Source organism: Megalobrama amblycephala, linkage group LG23 (genome assembly GCF_018812025.1).
Source record: "Megalobrama amblycephala isolate DHTTF-2021 linkage group LG23, ASM1881202v1, whole genome shotgun sequence".
NCBI lineage: Eukaryota > Metazoa > Chordata > Actinopteri > Cypriniformes > Xenocyprididae > Megalobrama > Megalobrama amblycephala.
The window spans coordinates 15387452-15406431 of record NC_063066.1 but is presented as its reverse complement, the minus strand read 5'-3'; the positions used below and the strand labels follow the sequence as shown (position 1 = coordinate 15406431).

The 18980-nt window shown below is 34.7% G+C and overlaps 1 protein-coding gene and 1 long non-coding RNA gene across 5 annotated transcripts; one reads left to right on the top strand and one right to left on the bottom strand.

Moving 5' to 3' along the window:
• The first annotated feature begins 7099 nt into the window (after window positions 1-7099).
• On the top strand, window positions 7100-11877 carry LOC125259375. The gene is made up of 4 exons (XR_007182782.1): window positions 7100-7264; window positions 10788-10898; window positions 11404-11477; window positions 11736-11877. It is a non-coding gene; the product is annotated as an uncharacterized LOC125259375 (long non-coding RNA).
• On the bottom strand, window positions 10892-18153 carry LOC125259374 (immunoglobulin kappa light chain-like). Of its 4 annotated transcripts, none has more exons than XM_048176992.1 (6): window positions 15328-18151; window positions 14728-15060; window positions 14314-14430; window positions 14155-14198; window positions 12207-12409; window positions 10892-11550 (listed from the first exon to the last, which is right to left on the bottom strand). In XM_048176992.1, the coding sequence occupies exons 1-5, from the start codon at window positions 15728-15730 to the stop codon at window positions 12233-12235; spliced, it is 1074 nt and encodes a 357-aa protein (XP_048032949.1). In that variant the 5' UTR covers window positions 15731-18151; the 3' UTR covers window positions 10892-11550; window positions 12207-12232. The 4 variants fall into 4 exon arrangements, with proteins under 4 accessions (XP_048032949.1, XP_048032950.1, XP_048032948.1 ...); XM_048176993.1 differs by lacking the exon at window positions 10892-11550 and having other exon boundaries at window positions 11733-12409; window positions 15328-15678; window positions 16123-18148; XM_048176991.1 differs by lacking the exon at window positions 10892-11550 and having other exon boundaries at window positions 11733-12409.
• Window positions 18154-18980: the final 827 nt, after the last annotated feature.

The following is an 18980-nucleotide window of genomic DNA, read 5'->3' as shown; positions in this document are numbered from 1 at the left end:
GAATTTAACAATGGTCATTGGTAATAGTTTGCTTGGTTACACTTTATTTTAATGTGTCCCTATTACCATGTAATTATATATATATATATATAAGTACTGAGTAATATTAATTAAATACATGTACTATAGGGTTAGGGTAGGATTAGGGCTTGGTTTAGGGTTAGTTGCATGTAATTATGCCTATTTTATGGTTATTATATGTAATGTGTAACAAGTACGCATTAAAATAAAGTGTTACCATTTACTTTAATCTTATAAATGTGGAAAATTAGCCTACAAGTCAGTTTTAAATATTGGTAAATATTTCCTTTCAGGATGAGAATGTGGCATATGCAGCCTTGCGATTCAGTCGGGAAAAAAATAAATCTGGAGGAAAGAGAGGACAATATCTGCAGACTGTTAGTGTACACATCTGATTCTTTAAATGTTCAGAAGGAGAGCTTCTCTGTTGTGCTGTATAAGGTGTAAAATGATGAGATAAATAAACAGAGTGTATTATTTATCTGTTTGTCCATTGTGATTTATTCAACATGAAGTGTATTTTTATTAATCACTTACCTTGGTCCTATCTATTCATTTTCCCTCCACAATATTTTAAAATTCTCAATGGCAAGTTTTAACATTTCACATTTTAAATGCAGTCTTATAACAATGGGTCTGTTTTTATGTATAGAGGCTAGTCATTACATGGGTTATATCTCAGTAAGTCAATATACACTAGTTAACATTTGAAGTAAATCAAAACTTTTCATCAAAGTTGTCCTAAAACCAAAATGCAATACCCGTTCTTGCCATAGGACAACTTCAAATGTTGACTATTGTGTGTATATATATATATATAATAAATTATAAGCCTTTATAAGTCTTACTATAACTGGCATGGAGGACTAATATCAAAATACATTTAAAAGGATATTTTGAGATGAACTCATGCTTATTGATGATATTCAAGCACAAATACTTTTTATTGTACTCCTCGCACTCAGCAGCTGATGTAGCAGTGAATGGGATTTTTTCTGCACTATAAAAGCAACAGCAGCATGAAGGTGTTGTTGTGTAGCAAAAGTGTGATTGCTGCTCTGATGATTGTGTGGTAATTGTGTGTTCCATTGTAGCTGAAAACTGGAATAAAGTGTTTTATTTATTTATTTTTTTGTGCATACACCTCCTGCATGTGAACAGATAGACTTTATCTGTGATTACGTGAGGGAGGGTTAAAAATCAGTCTTGAATTAGGCTCCGCCTCCACCACTGTGCCTTGCTGAAACGCCTGGTTTAAAGTATTTCAATGTCTACTTTTTGAATGTGCGTTTGCCTGACCCGAGTTTCTCAAGACAGACCATTAATATTAGTCATTTCTGAGAGAGAAATATAAACATTAATATATAAATATAATATATAAACATAACATTAGTATAAATAAAATGTAGTAAATTCCATCCTGTTGTATGAATGTCAATAGTTCTGACTCCAAAACACACTAATAAGAGAGCAGCAAAACAAGATTTTGTATCTCTTGGGACCATCAAATGTAAATGTGTGTGTTAAAGATATGGAATGCATGCACGTTTTTAATTTCAACTTGTGTTTGGGGTACAGTGTTAAAGAATCCTTGCATGTGTGAATGATTGTTTTTTATGTGCATGGGCTTCTGTCTGTGCAGGAGTGCATCTGTGCTCATACGTGTGAGAGGTATTGTGCAGATCATGAGACCTGTCATTTTAAGCGGTTTGACTGTACCACTCCTGTCCTCCTGTCACCCACATCTTCGCTTAAGTTACCCATGACCACTCATCTCTACCGACTAACATCATCCTCAGTGGGTTTCTTAGTAAACAACTCACTTGCCGCAACAACAACTGTTTCCACAGGATGTATAGCTATTTTTGTCACAGTTAAAGTTAGTAGTGCTCAAATGCATGCATTTAAGGAAATACTTTAAAAAAAATCTCTCACAAGGACTTTTTATACTTTTATATTACCATTACTGTTGCAAGAAAAATAATACTGCATTTAAAAATACTTGTTTTTATATTGTTCTTTGAATGGAATACCTGTTCTGTGTTGGTTTGTGTGTGAAGTTTGAGGGTTTATTATTATAATTACTATTGTAGTTACACTTTATTTTGATATTACCCTTTAGACTTTTTGTTGAATAAAAGTAACGTTGCACCTACATGTCAACTAACTCTCATTTGAGTAGGTAGGTTTAGGGTTGGTTGACATGTACTTGAAAAGATATTTACAGTCAGTAGAATGTCTGTTGGGGGAGCATCAAAATATAAGGTGTTAGCAGATATTAAGCAGAAAGTCTTCTAATAGTCTAATGAGAGTTAGTTGACATGCACTGTAGATGCAACATTACTTACAGTCAACAGAATATGTGAAAACATCAAAATAAATTTTTACTATTATTTGTCATTTGCATGCCATTGATAATCAGGAAGGCAGCTCATGAGACCATATACCTTTCAATGCTAAAACCACAATGATGGTTACGTTTCCAAACCATGGCCACTATGTGAAGAGACAAGTACTGCTACTCAATAATGTGATCAAAACAAAGGCCAAACAACTGTCCCATCATACCGGGACTAGTAGTCACACATGGAAATTGTCATATAATTTAACTTCTTATCTGTAACTTTTTTTCTATAAGTGGTATGTTGATTTCAAACTGCTATTTCAAAATCCCCTTAAATTAGAATGCTTTATGTGAATTCTGTCAAAACTTAAATTCATGAAAATCATTATTGTTTTGCTGTTGCTATAGCTGTTGGGTGAACAACTGAACAAAACCAATCACATTAACATCTGTTCAGACCAGAATAAACAATATTGATTTTAGATTTTAACCCATTAGATTTCATTTTAAGGGTATTTTTAATACATTTAGAGTTGGTGCAGGTTGATACTTTTTCATGTTATTGTAAATTAAATAAATACAACTTACAATTGTTTAATTTTCCAGTCATCATGGCAGTTAACATTATGACAAAATACACCACTGTATTGTTAACAACTCCAGCTATTTGCTCTGGTTGTCACAAAAGCCAACACGTGCTCAGTATACTCTATATTTTAATTCTAACAACGTTAGAACTATTCAATAGATTTTTTGTAGCCAAGACTATTTTCAACCTGAAAAAAAAAAAGATCTCTAGAATCTTCTTTATCACACCATAAATCTCTAGCACCATCTTTTGGTGCAATGTGTTTTATCTGTCCTGACTAAATAAATGTTTAATTTGTATTAAGACAAACCGAAACCACACAATTTAATTTGGCTTCCGGTTAGATATATGAATATTTGAGCTTTCTAAAGGTATATGTTAAATGGCTAGCTCGTGTAGGCCTACAAAAATTTAGTTAATCTATCCCATCTACACATGTTGATCTTTGTAATTGCAAATTACACCGTTGTAACATATTGATTCTTATCTCGAAACTGACTAACGTTAAACCTGCCAGGAAATTACTGAGGATGAAAGGGCATGTGTTCACGTTTCCTTTGCAAGTAAACATTAATTCCCTTTCAAGGGAACTTGCGCTGCGTCAAACGCTTTGGGAATGCCTCTGCAAGCTACGCAATATCGCGTTCATTATCGCAGATGAATCGCCTTCGATAATGAACGCGATATTGCGTAGCTTGTCAGTGAACTTCGGTTCTGTCTATTAAATGCTGCTCCATTTGAAAGCAGGTGATGGCGATTTAGCGGTAATCAGGGAACCGGCTTTACTGACGAAATGCGCGTGACAATTGCATGCGATATATCGCCCAGCCCTAGTCTATACCCAATTTATGTAAAAAGTAATAAACGACATTTTATTGAACTTGTGCTCTCCAAACAAGTTGCCGTCTCTAAAACACATTAGACAGAGAGTGCACCTCTTGTAACCAAACACATGCCATAGCCAACAAAACAACTAGCAGCACGTTTACCTTACCGCCTCGAGCACTCGCATCCAGTTCCGGGAAGTGACGGAAGTGCATTAATGATGCAGACGCATCCCAGGTAACACACATGTTCCCGTTTTTATAGCCCAGCGATGCTGCCAATAAGCTAAAACAGCACCGTGACGTAAGCAAAATCACCCCTTTTTTCTTTAGAGAACACACTTACCGCAGGAGAGAAGAGGCCACCAAATGGAACGACTCTGGTAAATGCACTGCTGCCGTTTCCAAAAAACACAAACCCATATTACACAAGACACAAAAACTAAACAAAAAAACCCAATGTCTCTGATGCAGAATTATAGTGACCCTGCTGACTGTGCCATCTACAAACAATGGTAACGTTAAAACTTTTAATTAATGTTTAAAGGGCACCTATTATGCCCCTTTTTACAAGATGTAATATTGGTCATGGGTGTCCCCAGAATGTATTTGTGAAGTTTCAGCACAAAATACCCCACAGTTAATTTATTATAACCATTTGAAAATGTCATTTTTGGGGGCTGTTTTAAAAAGAGCTGTTTTGGTGTGTACCACCTTAAATATAAATGAGCTGCATATCCCCGCCCTGCCTTTGGATGAGGGCGTAACTTGCATACCTATGGCAATAAACAGTCGGTAGAAGCAGAATGAGAGTGAGAGACCCGCTGTTTTGTATGGCATTCAGCCGTACATGTTTGAACCGGATTCAGACCCAGATGATGAAGAGACTCCGGCAGAAGAAACACAATTGAGAATGGAGCAGGACGTCTCTGAATGGTTATTTGATACATTTATGTACTTATAGAGTTTTAATTGCGTCCCCTTTGCAATTATGGATGTGCAACACACACACACACACTGTGATAACGTTCGTGCAATTTTTTGAAACTACAAACACAAATACTGTGATAACGTTTGCTAAGTAAACATACACAGTTTTTAATACAATATCTTTAAAAATATATATATATATACGTGTGGATACACACTATACAAACAAGGTTTAAATTATATAACACAGACATTCTACGACGACGACAACAACTTTAGACGCATTTGTTATTGAATTGGCTGACATCGACTGAAATGACTATTTGCTCAAAAAACATTAAATACACTTACTTCTTCTGGAGGTGACGTTGGATCGCGAACAGTAGGCAACGATCCACACTTGAGGATTAACTTTGAAGCAAGACCTGCTTTGAATTGACCCTCGTTCTCAAAACAGTCAGTCAAAAAATGATTCGCGCAAACATAAACGTATTTTGGAATTTTGAGTGGCGCCTTTCCTTCGTAAATAAAATCCATCCACTGCGTTTTCAGTGGCTCTGATGTCGGAAGTAAGTGAAAACTACTATGTTCATTATTACATCCCACAACAGAACACTTATGTTTCTTAGGAGACATTACCGGCTGTCGTTGAAACAATGGAGGATGGTTGACAGATCACCGAGGGCGGGGTCTATGCCAAAACCAGATTGTCAATCAAACCACGTGGGTGGGGCTTAGCGCAATTCTACGTCACAGTGAGAGCAATCTTAGAACAGGGCGTTCTGAGACAGTGCTTATGAATTATTGAGATTGTAAAAAAAACACTGGGTGGATTTTTCTCATTCTAGGGTGGTTTTGCTCACACACTGCCAACACACATTTATGGTCAAACACCATGTAAAAGTGAATTTTGCATAATAGGTGCCCTTTAAAATATTATTTAAGGGCCTATTAATGTTTAATAGCTGGTTTGCTGCTCATATCCGTCGATGTCTGATTGATAAACTGGGAAATGCTGTTATTATGTGACGACAGTTTAATCTATTTTGCAAACCCGCATGTTTATCACAAGGTTAAATCCAGTTAGATAAGTTAATAGCTAATTATTGAGGCTTTCTGTTCAATCTTGAATAACATGGTGCTTCCATAACGCATCTGTATCCAATATACCATTGTTGTTCCCATAACAGAGAGCACTGTTTCTCTGGATTTTTAAATGGTGCATAAAATATAATAGTTTGGCTTGGCTTGACACACAGTCTAATGGTCTAACAAAATATAAATTTTAAATCTCTTTTTACTGTACTATTGTTTAAGAACCCTCTACTTCCATTCTAAGCCAATGCAGGATGAGACCGCCCCGACTGTAAAGCAAAGCGTGATTGGTTGTAGCCAAAGTGTGCTGTGATTGGTCAGCGTCACGTGCCCGTTATCTGATTGGCTTGAGTAGTCGGTGGGTGGAGTCAACCTATTTGTGGATTTGTCTGCAGTCCTGATGCTAGAATTGTTTCAGAATCCACAAATGCGTGGTGATTCACAAATGCGCAGGAAGAGATCCACAAATGCACAGAAAGCAATTCACAAATGTACAGGTGGTGATTCACAAATAAATGCAGGCAGAGTTGTGCTTGTGACATAAAAACATATTTGTGAGTATGTTTTTTTATTAGCAAATCTCAATTTATTTATATGTGAATTCAATTATTTTTTGTGAAACTCCAAACATATATTTGTGGATCTCATTATTTTCATTTGTGCATATGGTTATTTTTTGTGAATATCTTTAAATTTATTTGTGTGGATCATAATCTATTTATTTGGAATTTTGCTACAATTCTACCCCCATATCCCTCAAGTTTCTATATTCTAAACGCAGGTTAGTTACCACATTTATGTGCAATATTTTAGGCTATATGTGGTTACATGAGAACATGTAGGTCTACCTCAAAGAAACTGGTTGCTGTCAGAAGTTTAAAACATAGCTTATGAATTTTACCTTTGAAGCAGGTATTTAGTATTTTGTGTGATGTAGGTTCTGTGATGTGGATTTGTTTTCTTGTTTGTTGATTTTTTCTAAAGCACCATATGTGATCATTTTTAATTCATTCAGGCCTTCACAGAGTGTAATGTTAAATGATGATGCTCATTTAAATTACTATTAAAAAGTTATATTTAAAACTAAAATGTCTGCTGACTGTTAAATTTTTGTCAGTCGTGTTTTGTAGAGGTCGGAAATCACTGGTTCATTGCATTAGGTTTGTCATTACCTGCAATCTCAGAGTTCACCTTATGAGGGCAACAAAACTTACTAAATGAAAAAACTGCATTATATAAAACGTCTCAGGTTACATATGTAACCATAGTTCCCTGAGAAGGAGGGAACAAGACTCTGCGTTTGATTACGCAATGGGAAACGTCACGTGACCCAGGTGTCTGAAAGCAACTATCCAAAAACTCCAATCCCTATTGGCCGGCGAGAGCCTATGACGTAATATGGCGCGACCCGGAAGTATAAAAGGAGCGTCTGGAGAAACAGAAGACATCTCATCGTCTCCGGTAGGGTTTTTATATATATGCCTTACAAACGTTCAAGAGAGTGTGTTCATCCGTGTCCCAGGGTTTAACACTTGATATACACATTTTCTGGGCATTTTCGGTCTGGAGAGGAGCGCGCATAGACAGTGCTTGAGGGCATTGTCTGTGTGTTTGTCTGTTGTTTACTGTGAGCGTCTCCCTATCGGGACTCTCCATTCTCGTTCGGCACTCTTCCCGAGGGAAGAGCTGTCTGCATCTGTGCCTGTTAATTCTGGCCCCGTTTGTGCTAAGGCATAACGGTGGCTGCAATCATAGGGCTCCTTTCGAAAGGGAACTGTATATAATGTGCAATATTATACAATAGACAATCATTTAAATTTTGTAAAAAAAATAAATAAATAAATAAAAAAGTAGGCTATTCCTACAATATGATTATGTGAATTTTTATTTAAAATGTCTATATGTATTCAGGCCCGGATTAACATAAGGGCTAGGTGGGGCTGAAGCCCCAGGGCCCGCGGGTAGAGGGGGCCCGTGATTGGCTGGAGGAAATGAGATTGACAAGTCATAGGTGGTTGATTTGTGTCTAATAAAATAACAAGAAAAAAATATTGGAAAATGTGCCTGACTGATAAATCACCGTCCAATCAAAATCACTTTACAATTCGCGGACATCGGGAAACGCCTCTTTGCTTATGCTATGGCATGTAACGTTAGACTAGAAAATGGGAAATTGGCCTTTATTGCTTGTTCAGCCTTGCGGGTGTCCAAAATGATAAAAAAAAAAAGTGATAGTGGTGCGCAAAAAAGGAAAAATAAGCTTGAAAGGGAGAAAAGGGATGCTAATCTTACAGCAAAAATTCCAAAACGAACTAACTACTTCGGTTCACATAAAACATCCGAGCCAGTGGAAGACCCCGAGTGCAGCGGCAGCTCACAATTATCTTCACCCACCGACACCGTCGCCGATCTGTGTGCTTTACACGTTGAAGAAGGTGAGAAAGCAGCTGCAGCAAGTTATTATTCTTATAACGAGTTAAGCCCTATTCGGATGGTAATTGTTTCTCATGAAAACGTAAGGTGTTTTCAACATTTACAGAGATGAGTCGATTGATTTTATTGCCGTTTGAATTCAGAATGTCAGTGTTTTTCTCTCATCATCATCACCCGTGTAAAAATCCCGAATTAACTTTCCTACTGTTTTTTGACGAACACCAATGTCGTGTGACTTGTCTCCACTATCTGCCTTTGAAGCACATTCTATCACAACTCGACCTCGACACATTCACATCACATGTTAACACAGCGGTAGAGTGTTACTCACAGGACACTGCACTTTTTCGCAATCACAAAAGTTCTTTATTTTCATGTACTTTAAAGCCCTGCCAGTTAAACATGTCATTCGTGTGCTGTTCTGAGATGCACTTTTTCTGACCCCACACACACTTAAGCCTGTCAAACAGTACCTGACTACTGGACTTCATCTTTCGCGTCTGATTGCGCTATAATACTGTCAAATACACAAAAGGTTTACATAAACACAGTTGGTTATGTCTGAAATGAGTTGAGAAAATCGAACGCGTGCAGGTCTTAAAGTGACAGCATCCTAATAGTTAGCATGCGGACCCTTGTCCTTAAAGGGATAGTTCACCCAAAAATTAAAATCCCAATTTCATTTTTGGGTGAACTATCTCTTTAAAGTATTCATGGTAAAGTAATCATTGAGGAAGTATGACTGAAGTATGACAAATATTTTTGCTGCTTTTGGCAACCTGTTTGTTTGGAGTTCATATCTGGAGTTAATGCATTTGTTTTTGATGTGTTAAATAGCATGGAATATTTAGTGTGCTTGTGCTTATATAAAATGATTTGATAAAATGAGATTTGTAAAAATATAAAAATAATATCAATAAAAAAAAAATTCTTGTGGTACAAGACACTGTGGCATGGCAATCAGATGAAAGGGGGCCCTTGGTGTTGCTATAGCCCCAGGGCCCAATGTGTTCTTAATCCGGGCCTGTATGTATTACACTGCAGAATGGATGAGTAAAATGGTAAACAGATATAGGAAATACAGTAACACTTTACCATAAGGGTCATTAGTTAACATTAGTTAATTACATTAGTTAATGTGAACTAATAATGAACTGCTCTTCTACCGCATTTATTAATCTTTGTTAATGTTAATTTTAGCATTTACTAATACATTATTAAAATCTTGTTAACATTAGTTAATGCACTGTGAACTAACATGAACAAACAATGAACAACTGTATTTTCATTAACTAACATTAACAAAGATTAGTAAATACAGTAACAAATGTATTTCTCATGGTTAGTTCACGTTAGTTAATACATTAACTAATGTTTAACTAATTAACCTTATTGTAAAGTATTACCGGAAATACAAAAATGTATTTAACAGTTTCTGCACTTAATCAAATGTCCTGATCATTGTCAGATGAATTTTGAAGCTATTTTTCCAGTGAACGCTGAAAGATCTGCAGCAGCAGATAAACATCACAACCTGCTGAACCTCCCTGACCCTGGCTCAAACGGTAGCTTCTCATGCACTGGCCTCGATACACAAGTGTGTCCTTCGAGGCTGCTGGATGACTCAGGGTTTGCATGCTTGACCCCAGAGATGCCCTTAACATGACAAATAGTGTTAGCATATGCATTAGCAGGCTGTAATAACACCAGTTAAGACAAAGAGCTTCTCTAGTTTTACTTTTTCTTTCACTTTTTATTTATGGACATCCTGCAGATATGTGCAGATATACAAGTTCCAGAAAAAAAATTATACATTTTTTTTTTTTTTTTTCAGACCATTCCTAAACATATCATGGGCTATTTATCAAGGCCTACAACACATACAACCTTTTTTTTTCTTTCTTTTTTTTTTTTTTTTACAAAGATGATATCTTAAAATGTGGTAGTATTTCAGCCTTTGTTTTGTCATACATTAACTTCATATAAGCAGTCCAAGGTTGAATAAAGAAAACTATAATAGCAATAGAATAACAATAGCCCACAGCAGAATACGTATGTGTCATATGTCTCAAATGTTTCATTCCATGAAACACTGTCACCCTACAAATGATGTTTGTCCAGATTATCTAAGCAGTTGTGGTGTTTTATCTTAATATGTGTAAATTAAAGGGTATACAGACACACGCTTCAATATCAGCAGATCAAAGAAAAGACTTTCTCTTAGAATCGTTAACATTAGCCATTGGGACGAGGGGGTCTATTACTGTGGAGTGGAGATTTTCTTTGATATTGTGTTTGGAAATGGAGTATTTTTGGCATTAACTGTATCATCCTTTAACTCTACAGGTGAGTTCTTGTTCTTGAACTGAAAATAAATTATTTCTAATGTTTAAACATGAACAATTGTGTTTGTAGCAGTGTTTGTATTGAACTTGTCAATCGATTAAAATGAAAACAAACAACTTAAGTTCTTCAGTGTGCATGTAAGAGTGATTGTTTTAGTCTTAAAATTAATAGTAATCATAATTGCACTGTTCTGTTTATTTTTCAGCTTTAAATCCAACAGAGATTTGGATCACAGTTGTTATCTTTCAGTGTAACATTATTGGAATATGTGCTGTGTGGATCGTATATCTCTGCCTCAGGATTAGACAAGAAAAGGGTCTGTACTGCAATATTTTGTATTATCCATTACACATGTGACATCTTTTCAATACTTTTCTGTACTCTTATAACTTCAAATATGACATCTGTAAATAGACCATATTTTGACATATGATGTATGAACAGCAAAAAAATAAAAAGCAAGTAAAACATTACGCATAATAGACATTGTTATGTCATTTGATCAAAGGGTTATGTCACTCAAAAAAAAAAAAAAAGAAAATTCTGTCATTTATTACTCACCCTCATGTCGTTCCAAGGTCTTAAAGATGTGGAATGACATGAGGGAGTAATAAATGATAGAATTTTCATTTTTGGGTGAACTAACCCTTTAAGCATGATGCTTACGGTAAAAATACGAGTAATGCTTTCAAGTAATGACCTTTCAAAACAGAAGTAATCGTAAAACCTGAAAGGTAAGTTCTTTAACTAACTTTTCATTCATAATAGGTAAAAAGGCAGTTAAACAAAAAATGTATTCATATCTCCATGAATATCTCTAGCATTATCTCCAGTTACTTCCATTCCCAGCCAGCCTCATAGCGATCACATGTCCATTGAAATTCCTGATGCCAAGGTAAAGTGAACTTTTTGCTCTTATCAAATCTCTGTTTGTTAATTTGAAAGACTTTTTCAAAATACAAAATTTTCTAATTGCTAGAAACAAATATTTTGGATAAGCTGGTCATTTAAACCGGTCATTAACATCACAAAAACTGCTGCTTACATACTAATGTATTTTTTGAATCACTTTAAAATCACACCAGAGAGCTTTCAAAATGTGGCCCATAAAACAATTATTGTAACTTGCACTATTTTTTTTTTTTTTTTACAGAGTCATTCATCCAGTTTTTGATGCTAATCAAGATCAAAGCCTGAGGGGACAGTGATGCTCAATAAAAGACAATCATTCTTAAATGAAACATTCTGATTAAAAAAAAAAGAGAGAGAGAGAGAGGAAAAATTTTCCATTTTTTGACCATTTTTTTTTTATATTACATTTTCACTATAATCACTGTATAAGTACTGTATATGCTTGGACATTTTTTAACATTGCTTGTTCAGTAAAATCTACAACTCTACCGATCAAAAATATACTTGTCAACTTTGTTTGTGATGTAGTAATAATAGTAATAGTAATATTCATAATAAATATAAAATGTTATAAAGTGTTCCATTTAAAAGAATTGCAATATGGATTTTATGGAAAAATATGAAGTTTTAATGATCACAATTGTGTGAATTTAAATATGTTGTGTGTACAAAATTTTACAAAATTAGATGCAGTAATGGAACTTGCAAAAATCTAAACACTGCTTGTTGTAGCACAAGTTAAATTTGCTGTCTAAAAGATTTTACATATTTGTACTCAACTATAGTATGGTCAGTGAGGTCATTGATTTGATTGTACACACTGTCTTGAGGTGTTTCCCCCTTCCTTTGCACTCTTCTGTTTTTTCCCTCCTTAAAATGCAATGCAGCATAACTCAGTTCCACTGCATCATGGTCCTGCGAGAGTCACACATGGCAGAACGAAAGACACAGTTAAAAGAAAATAGACATTTATTCATTTTGCAGATACTTTTATAAAGAATATAATATAAGATATAAATATAAGGAAATTAAACCTCTTAAATAATTTGTAAATGTATTCTGGCTTCAAAATAGTCAAGTGAATATATATATTGATCTCCTATCAAACGGCTAAACTGCTGAAATCATGTGACTTTGGCGCTCTGAATCACTGATTAGATTCGTAAAGCTCCGAAGCAGTGTTTTGAAATCGGCCCATCACTATATTGTTAAAAAGTCAGCATTTTGTTTTTTTGCAGCACAAAAAGTATTCTCGTCACTTAATAATAAAGGTAGAACCACTGAACTCACATGAAGTTTTTTATATGTTTTTAATACCTTTATGGATCTTGAGATTTTCAATGGCTTCGCTGTCTATAGAGGCCTCACTTAACCATCGGATTTAATCAGAATATCTTAATTTGTGTTCTGAAGATGATCGAAGATGAGATGTTTTACGGGTGTAGAATGACATGAGGGTGAGCAATAAATTACATTATTTTCATTTTTGGGTGAACTAACATTGACATACATTCAAAAAACGGCCTCTGGTCTCCTTCCCTGCGTACCGCCGGGGGCAGAGCGTTAGCATTAGCCGTTATGCTTTTTTGGCTAAAGGTTGCAGACTTGCCTCCCAGTGGCTTTGGCCAAAGAATATACATTAACAAGAAGCGACACTCAATAGAATGTTCCATTGCATTGGCGCCCAGCAGCAGCCCTGCGTTTCCACCATTTTGTGGTGAAAGCGAGTCGGCAACCCACTAGTTTCTGGCAATATCAGATGCTTTGTTAAAAAAAAATTAAAGCTTAAATCCAACCTGAATGATGACAACACAGAATAAAATACTATCACTAGTGATAATCAAATCCTATGGAAGTAAATTAATGCCAAATGTTTTTGAAATAAAAAGCTTGTTGAATTGCACTAATTGAAAACAATATGCATTACATTAGCTGTGCTTGCATTTTGATGTATTGTATTTTTTTTTTATGTTAAATGTAAGCAGCTTTCTCTCCAGTGAACAACATTATAACGTTATTCTCCGAAGCTGATGTACAGATCAAATGTTAAATCTAAGTTTTACTAATATGAGACAAAACTCAGGTTTTTGGCATTTTTGCCCTGATATCTTGAATTATAGGGGCATTCCAATAGGCTACTTCACAAAACTACCTAATTATACTTAAATTAACGCATTAAATCACATTATATGTATGTGTGTGTGTGTGTGTGTGTGTAATATTTTTAATCTTAAGTGTACATTTTGTACAAAATTAATTAGAAAAATAAAATTAAAAAATTGCATAAATGATCTGTAACATGCAATTTACAATAAGGTTTGTTAACATTAGTTAAATTAACCTAGTTAACATGAACTAACTAAAATACTTCTAAATCATTTATTAATCTTAATAATAACCTCAACATTTACAAATACATTATCAAATCAAATCTGTATCTGTTAATATTATTTAATGGACCATAACAATAAACTAACAATGAACATTTGTCCTTTAACGTTAACAAATATGAATAAATAGGCGTATAGTATATGTATTGTTCATTTTTCAATGTCAGGTAATGCATTAACCAACATTAACTAATGGAACCTTATTGTAAAGTGTAACAAAATTATTTATTATATACATGAAACGAATCAAAATTAATTTATGATGCACACCTGACTGGTGGGGTGTTCGTTTTCAGTGTCTTTTAGCTCTTTTTCTGGTTGAAAGAAAAAAAATATATATATATGTTTATAAATAATTATCCTACAAGTGTATTTTACTAGTCATTTTAATATAAATTTTTAAGAAACAAATTAAATAAAAATGCTCACCTTTGTTGCAGTAATAACTTTCTTTTTTATGACTTAAAATAGCTTGTACAGTGATCACAACCACACAAACACCCAATAACACAGCCAAGATAATCACCAGAGGATCCACTGGATTTACTGTAGGACAGTAAGACAAAACACATTGTGTAGTATGTGATGTGGAGATGTACATTAATCAGTTATATTAGATATTTAAAAAAACTTAACAAAATATTATGTATTTGAATATAACCTTTGCTTTTTGTATACATAGACATTCTCCATATTTTGTGAATTAGCAAAGGGAGATGCTCTTTTGTCTGTTTTATGCACATGCTGAAATAACTCAACCATATATGATGAAAAAAAAAATAACATTTTTTATTTCCCTACAAAATCTGAAAATGCCTGAGAAGAAAATAATTAGGCACTTACCCATATTTATGTTTGTCCCATTCCCAAACAGAATTTTTCCACATGTGACCACAGCACAGTAATAAGTGCCAGCGTCCATATGGCTGACTATGTTCTTGGACAGACTGAATGTGCAGTTCTGGGCAGAATCAGTCTCACAGTAATTACTCTGATTATAAGTGTAGAGGATTTCTGATTTTCCTGATTCAGATCTGAACCAGAACATTCTGATATCTGCTGTGATGTATTCAGACAGCACAGAGCACAGCAGGATCAACGTGTCTCCAGACTGGACCGGCTCTGATACGGGATGCTGAAGAACCGACACAGATTTATATTGCTTGTTTTGTGACCCTAAACAGACATGGAGATATTTTATGCAGAGGACTATATACAGTCACATGTTAAAACAAAGGTCTTATTTTTCTAATGATTTTAGAATATAAAATAATTTAGAATATTGCAAATAATCATATATAACAAATTATGACTCTCATAGAATTTCACATTCTAAACATAGGACCCCCCCCCCATAATGGTTGTAAGAATACCATTTTAAAAGTTGACTACATCACATTTGAATCTTCAATCAATTTGCTACTCAAGGATAAAAACACAAACCTTTTAAAGCCAAATATGTGCCTCCAGCAAAATAAGTTTCATACTTTCTCCAGCCACAGTAATACATTGCTTCATCAGATGAAGTGACATTTGAAATCATTAAATGACATTTGCTTGCTGAGTCTGTCTCAATGCTAAAATGTGAGGATTCAAAATTGTTGAACAAAATAGGATATTTGACTAATTTATGCACCATTGCAACTGCTTGTGGTTGGTGTCCAGCAGTTTGCTTGTACCAAGTAATTGGATCACTGTGATCTATCAGAGAAAAGCAACGCAGAGTGACATTGTCCCCAACAGAGACCATCATCACTGGATCCGGTTGAGAAACCACCTCCGAATGTGTTGAGTCTATAGGGGGAAAAGAATAAATAAAAATAATAATGTTATCTGTAATCTGCATGAGAAAGTTTTACACAAAAAACATACTTCAGAAAACCATGTTATGCCATAGTGAATACTTTAAAACATGTATTCCATCTTAAATTTAAATTAAAAGCATTTTTAAGTTCATTAAGCCCCAAAAGACTTAAACATAAAATATGGAATTAATTTATAAGATGCTTATAATTTTATTTTTTCAAAAAGCAAATAAATAATAATAATACTGCATAAACAGTGAAAAAAAAATGTTTAATGTAAATTCTTTGAATAAAATCATTGTGGAAGACAAAATGATTAGTAGAAAAATTCTCTGCAGAGATAAAGTAGCATTTAAGTAATTATCTGAAAAATGGAGGTGACAACATTGTAGATTAAAGAAAATCAAGAAATTCATTTAGCTACAGCACTTACACATTTCACTTAGAAGCATGACAGACATCCAAATAATCATCATCTTCTCCGCAGTCTTTGAGTGATTGGCTTGCCTTGATAAACTATGCTGCAAGATTATATCGTACACCTCTGTGTTTTCTTATTGTGACATCACTGTAACTTCCTGTAACCTTTTCCTGTAAACATTTTCGTAGACCACAACAATTGTACAGCACAATTTAATGGTAAAATAGCAGATAACTGTTAAATTAAGAGATTAAAATAATTGTGAGAAATTTTGAAAGTCAACTACCAAAACTCACTTTTATTTCATGAGAATTGCAAATGTTTATTAAATTAAAAATAATTTAAGGTATCATTGTTACAATGTATTTATACATTTAAGTACTGAGTAATATTAATTAACTGCATATACTGTAAAATAAAGTGTTACCAAAAAAAAAAAAAAAAATGAGATGTAATGTTTGGAGATCACATGCAGTCACATTTAGCGTAATTTGCCGTAAACATGCATGGAAGAGTGACGAAAGTTTGCAGTTTCCTGCAAAATCTGTCCCAACATCTAAATATAAATAATTATTTTAAGCTTACCATGGTGATTTAAGGTAAATCAGAAACATAGGTTTGAAGGTTTTCTGATGTACTTGCTCATTATTTACATTTTGTTAATTCTGAATGAAAAAAGTTATGTACCTGTAGGCCTAAATGTCTTTTGAAATGTAAACCTTATGCCATTTAAGGGATTAAGATAAAGTTGTTTATTACTTGAGTTTATGTCTTCTTGAGTTTCTGCCAAAGAACGCTGCTTGTTGTGACATCATACTGTATGCATAAGTGACCAAGAGCGCTTGTGTGTAGGAAAATGCTGGAGAACAAATTACATTTCATAATGAACTCAGAAAAGTTTGGTGCCAACTCATTTCCCGGATTGGAATATGCAAAGGAATGTAGGTGATTAAAGGACATGAAGTATACACTTGATGCATCCTTCAAAATTATCTGAATGAAGGACACAAAACGAAGGCTGCCTTCCAAGGAGTGGCACTTGATGATGTAGCAGCCGAGATATGAATTGTCTGAGAGCTCCTACTTGTGCCATGTGACTGCTGTATCACCTGACCGCTAGATTAATTTAGGTGTTGATAGTGGTGCCATAGAAATGCATAATGGACATGAACGACTCTGAATATAAGGTCACCTATGATGAATATGTGAACACACATATGTGATGATGAACACATAGGTCATCATCATGTGAACATCAGTTCAATATGTTATTGTTTATTTATTTATGGGTTGTTATGATTTGACATGATTTTTTCCTATGTTTGTTTAATACATGTCATAGTCTTGCATTTCAACTTACTTGTCTGGTCCTGTATTTGAGAACACATGATGACGTCACATGAATATCACCAATTACTCTTATTCAGTGTCATACTATTTTCTAGAGTGAGAGAGATGTGTAAATACTATGATCTGGTGATTCTTTCTTTTGTATTTGTATGTTGTGCTGGTTGGTATTATGATTGAAACGTAAGAAATGAATTGCTTATGTATTTATATGATATTCAGTGAATCTGGTGTGAAGTGTTACGGGTGAAATCTTTCCCCGTAACAATGGTTTGACCCATTAGTGTTTGGTCTAGTAAACTGGTCTAGTTAACCCATGATCTGTGTATGTTTGGGGCAGTCTGTGAATGATGCAAGGGCATGAAGATGTTTGTCTGAAGTGAGATAAACAGTTTTATATTCCAGATGTGCCGCTGTGCCTTGTGTAGTGCCAGGTTTTGCTGCTCACAGCATTTTCTTTTGTATTTTAGTACAAGTATGTGTTGAATTCATTTTTGTATTATATTTATTTATTTTTTGTTTGTTTTTTTTGTATTTTGTTGGCTGCACCTGCTGGTGAAAGGCATTTAAAATAAACCACGACTGGCATTCGGGAAAACTATTGTGTGCTTCCTAACTCTTCCCTGGCTGCTCGACAACACGCTACATGACAACATATTGCAGTCTTTACTAACAAGCTAATGAGTTGAATCAGGTGTGTTTGATTAGGGAGACATTTAAAGGTGCCCTAGATTCAAAAATTTAATTTACCTCGGCATAGTTGAATAACAAGAGTTCAGTACATGGAAATGACATACAGTGAATCTCAAACACCATTGTTTCCTCCTTCTTATATAAATCTCATTTGTTTAAACAACCTCAGAGGAACAGGCGAATCTCAACATAACACCAACTGTTACGTAACAGTCGAGATCATTAATATGTACGCCCCCAATATTTGCATATGCCAGCCCATGATCGAGGCATTACACAAGGGCAGCCAGTATTAACGTCTGGATCTGTCCACAGCTGAATCATCAGACTAGGTAAGCAAGCAAGGACAATGGCGAAAAATGGCAGATGGAGCAATAATAACTGACATGATCCATGATTACATGATATTTTTAGTGATATTTGTAAATTGTCTTTCTAAATGTTTCGTTAGCATTTTGCTAATGTACTGTTAAATGTGGTTAAAGTTACCATCGTTTCTTACTGTATTCACGGAGACATTTTTTAAACACTTGCAGTCTGTATAATTCATAAACACAACTTCATTCTTTATAAATCTCTCCAACAGTGTAGCATTAGCCGTTAGCCACGGAGCACTATCAAACTCATTCAGAATCAAATGTAAACATCCAAATAAATACCATACTTACGCGATTAGACATGCTGCATGAAGAACACTTTGTAAAGATCCATTTTGAGGGTTATATTAGCTGTGTGAACTTTGTTTATGGTGTTTAAGGCAAGCACAAGCTCTTGGGGCGTGGAGCATGAGATTTAAAGGGGCCACGTACCCTAAATCGGCACATTTATAA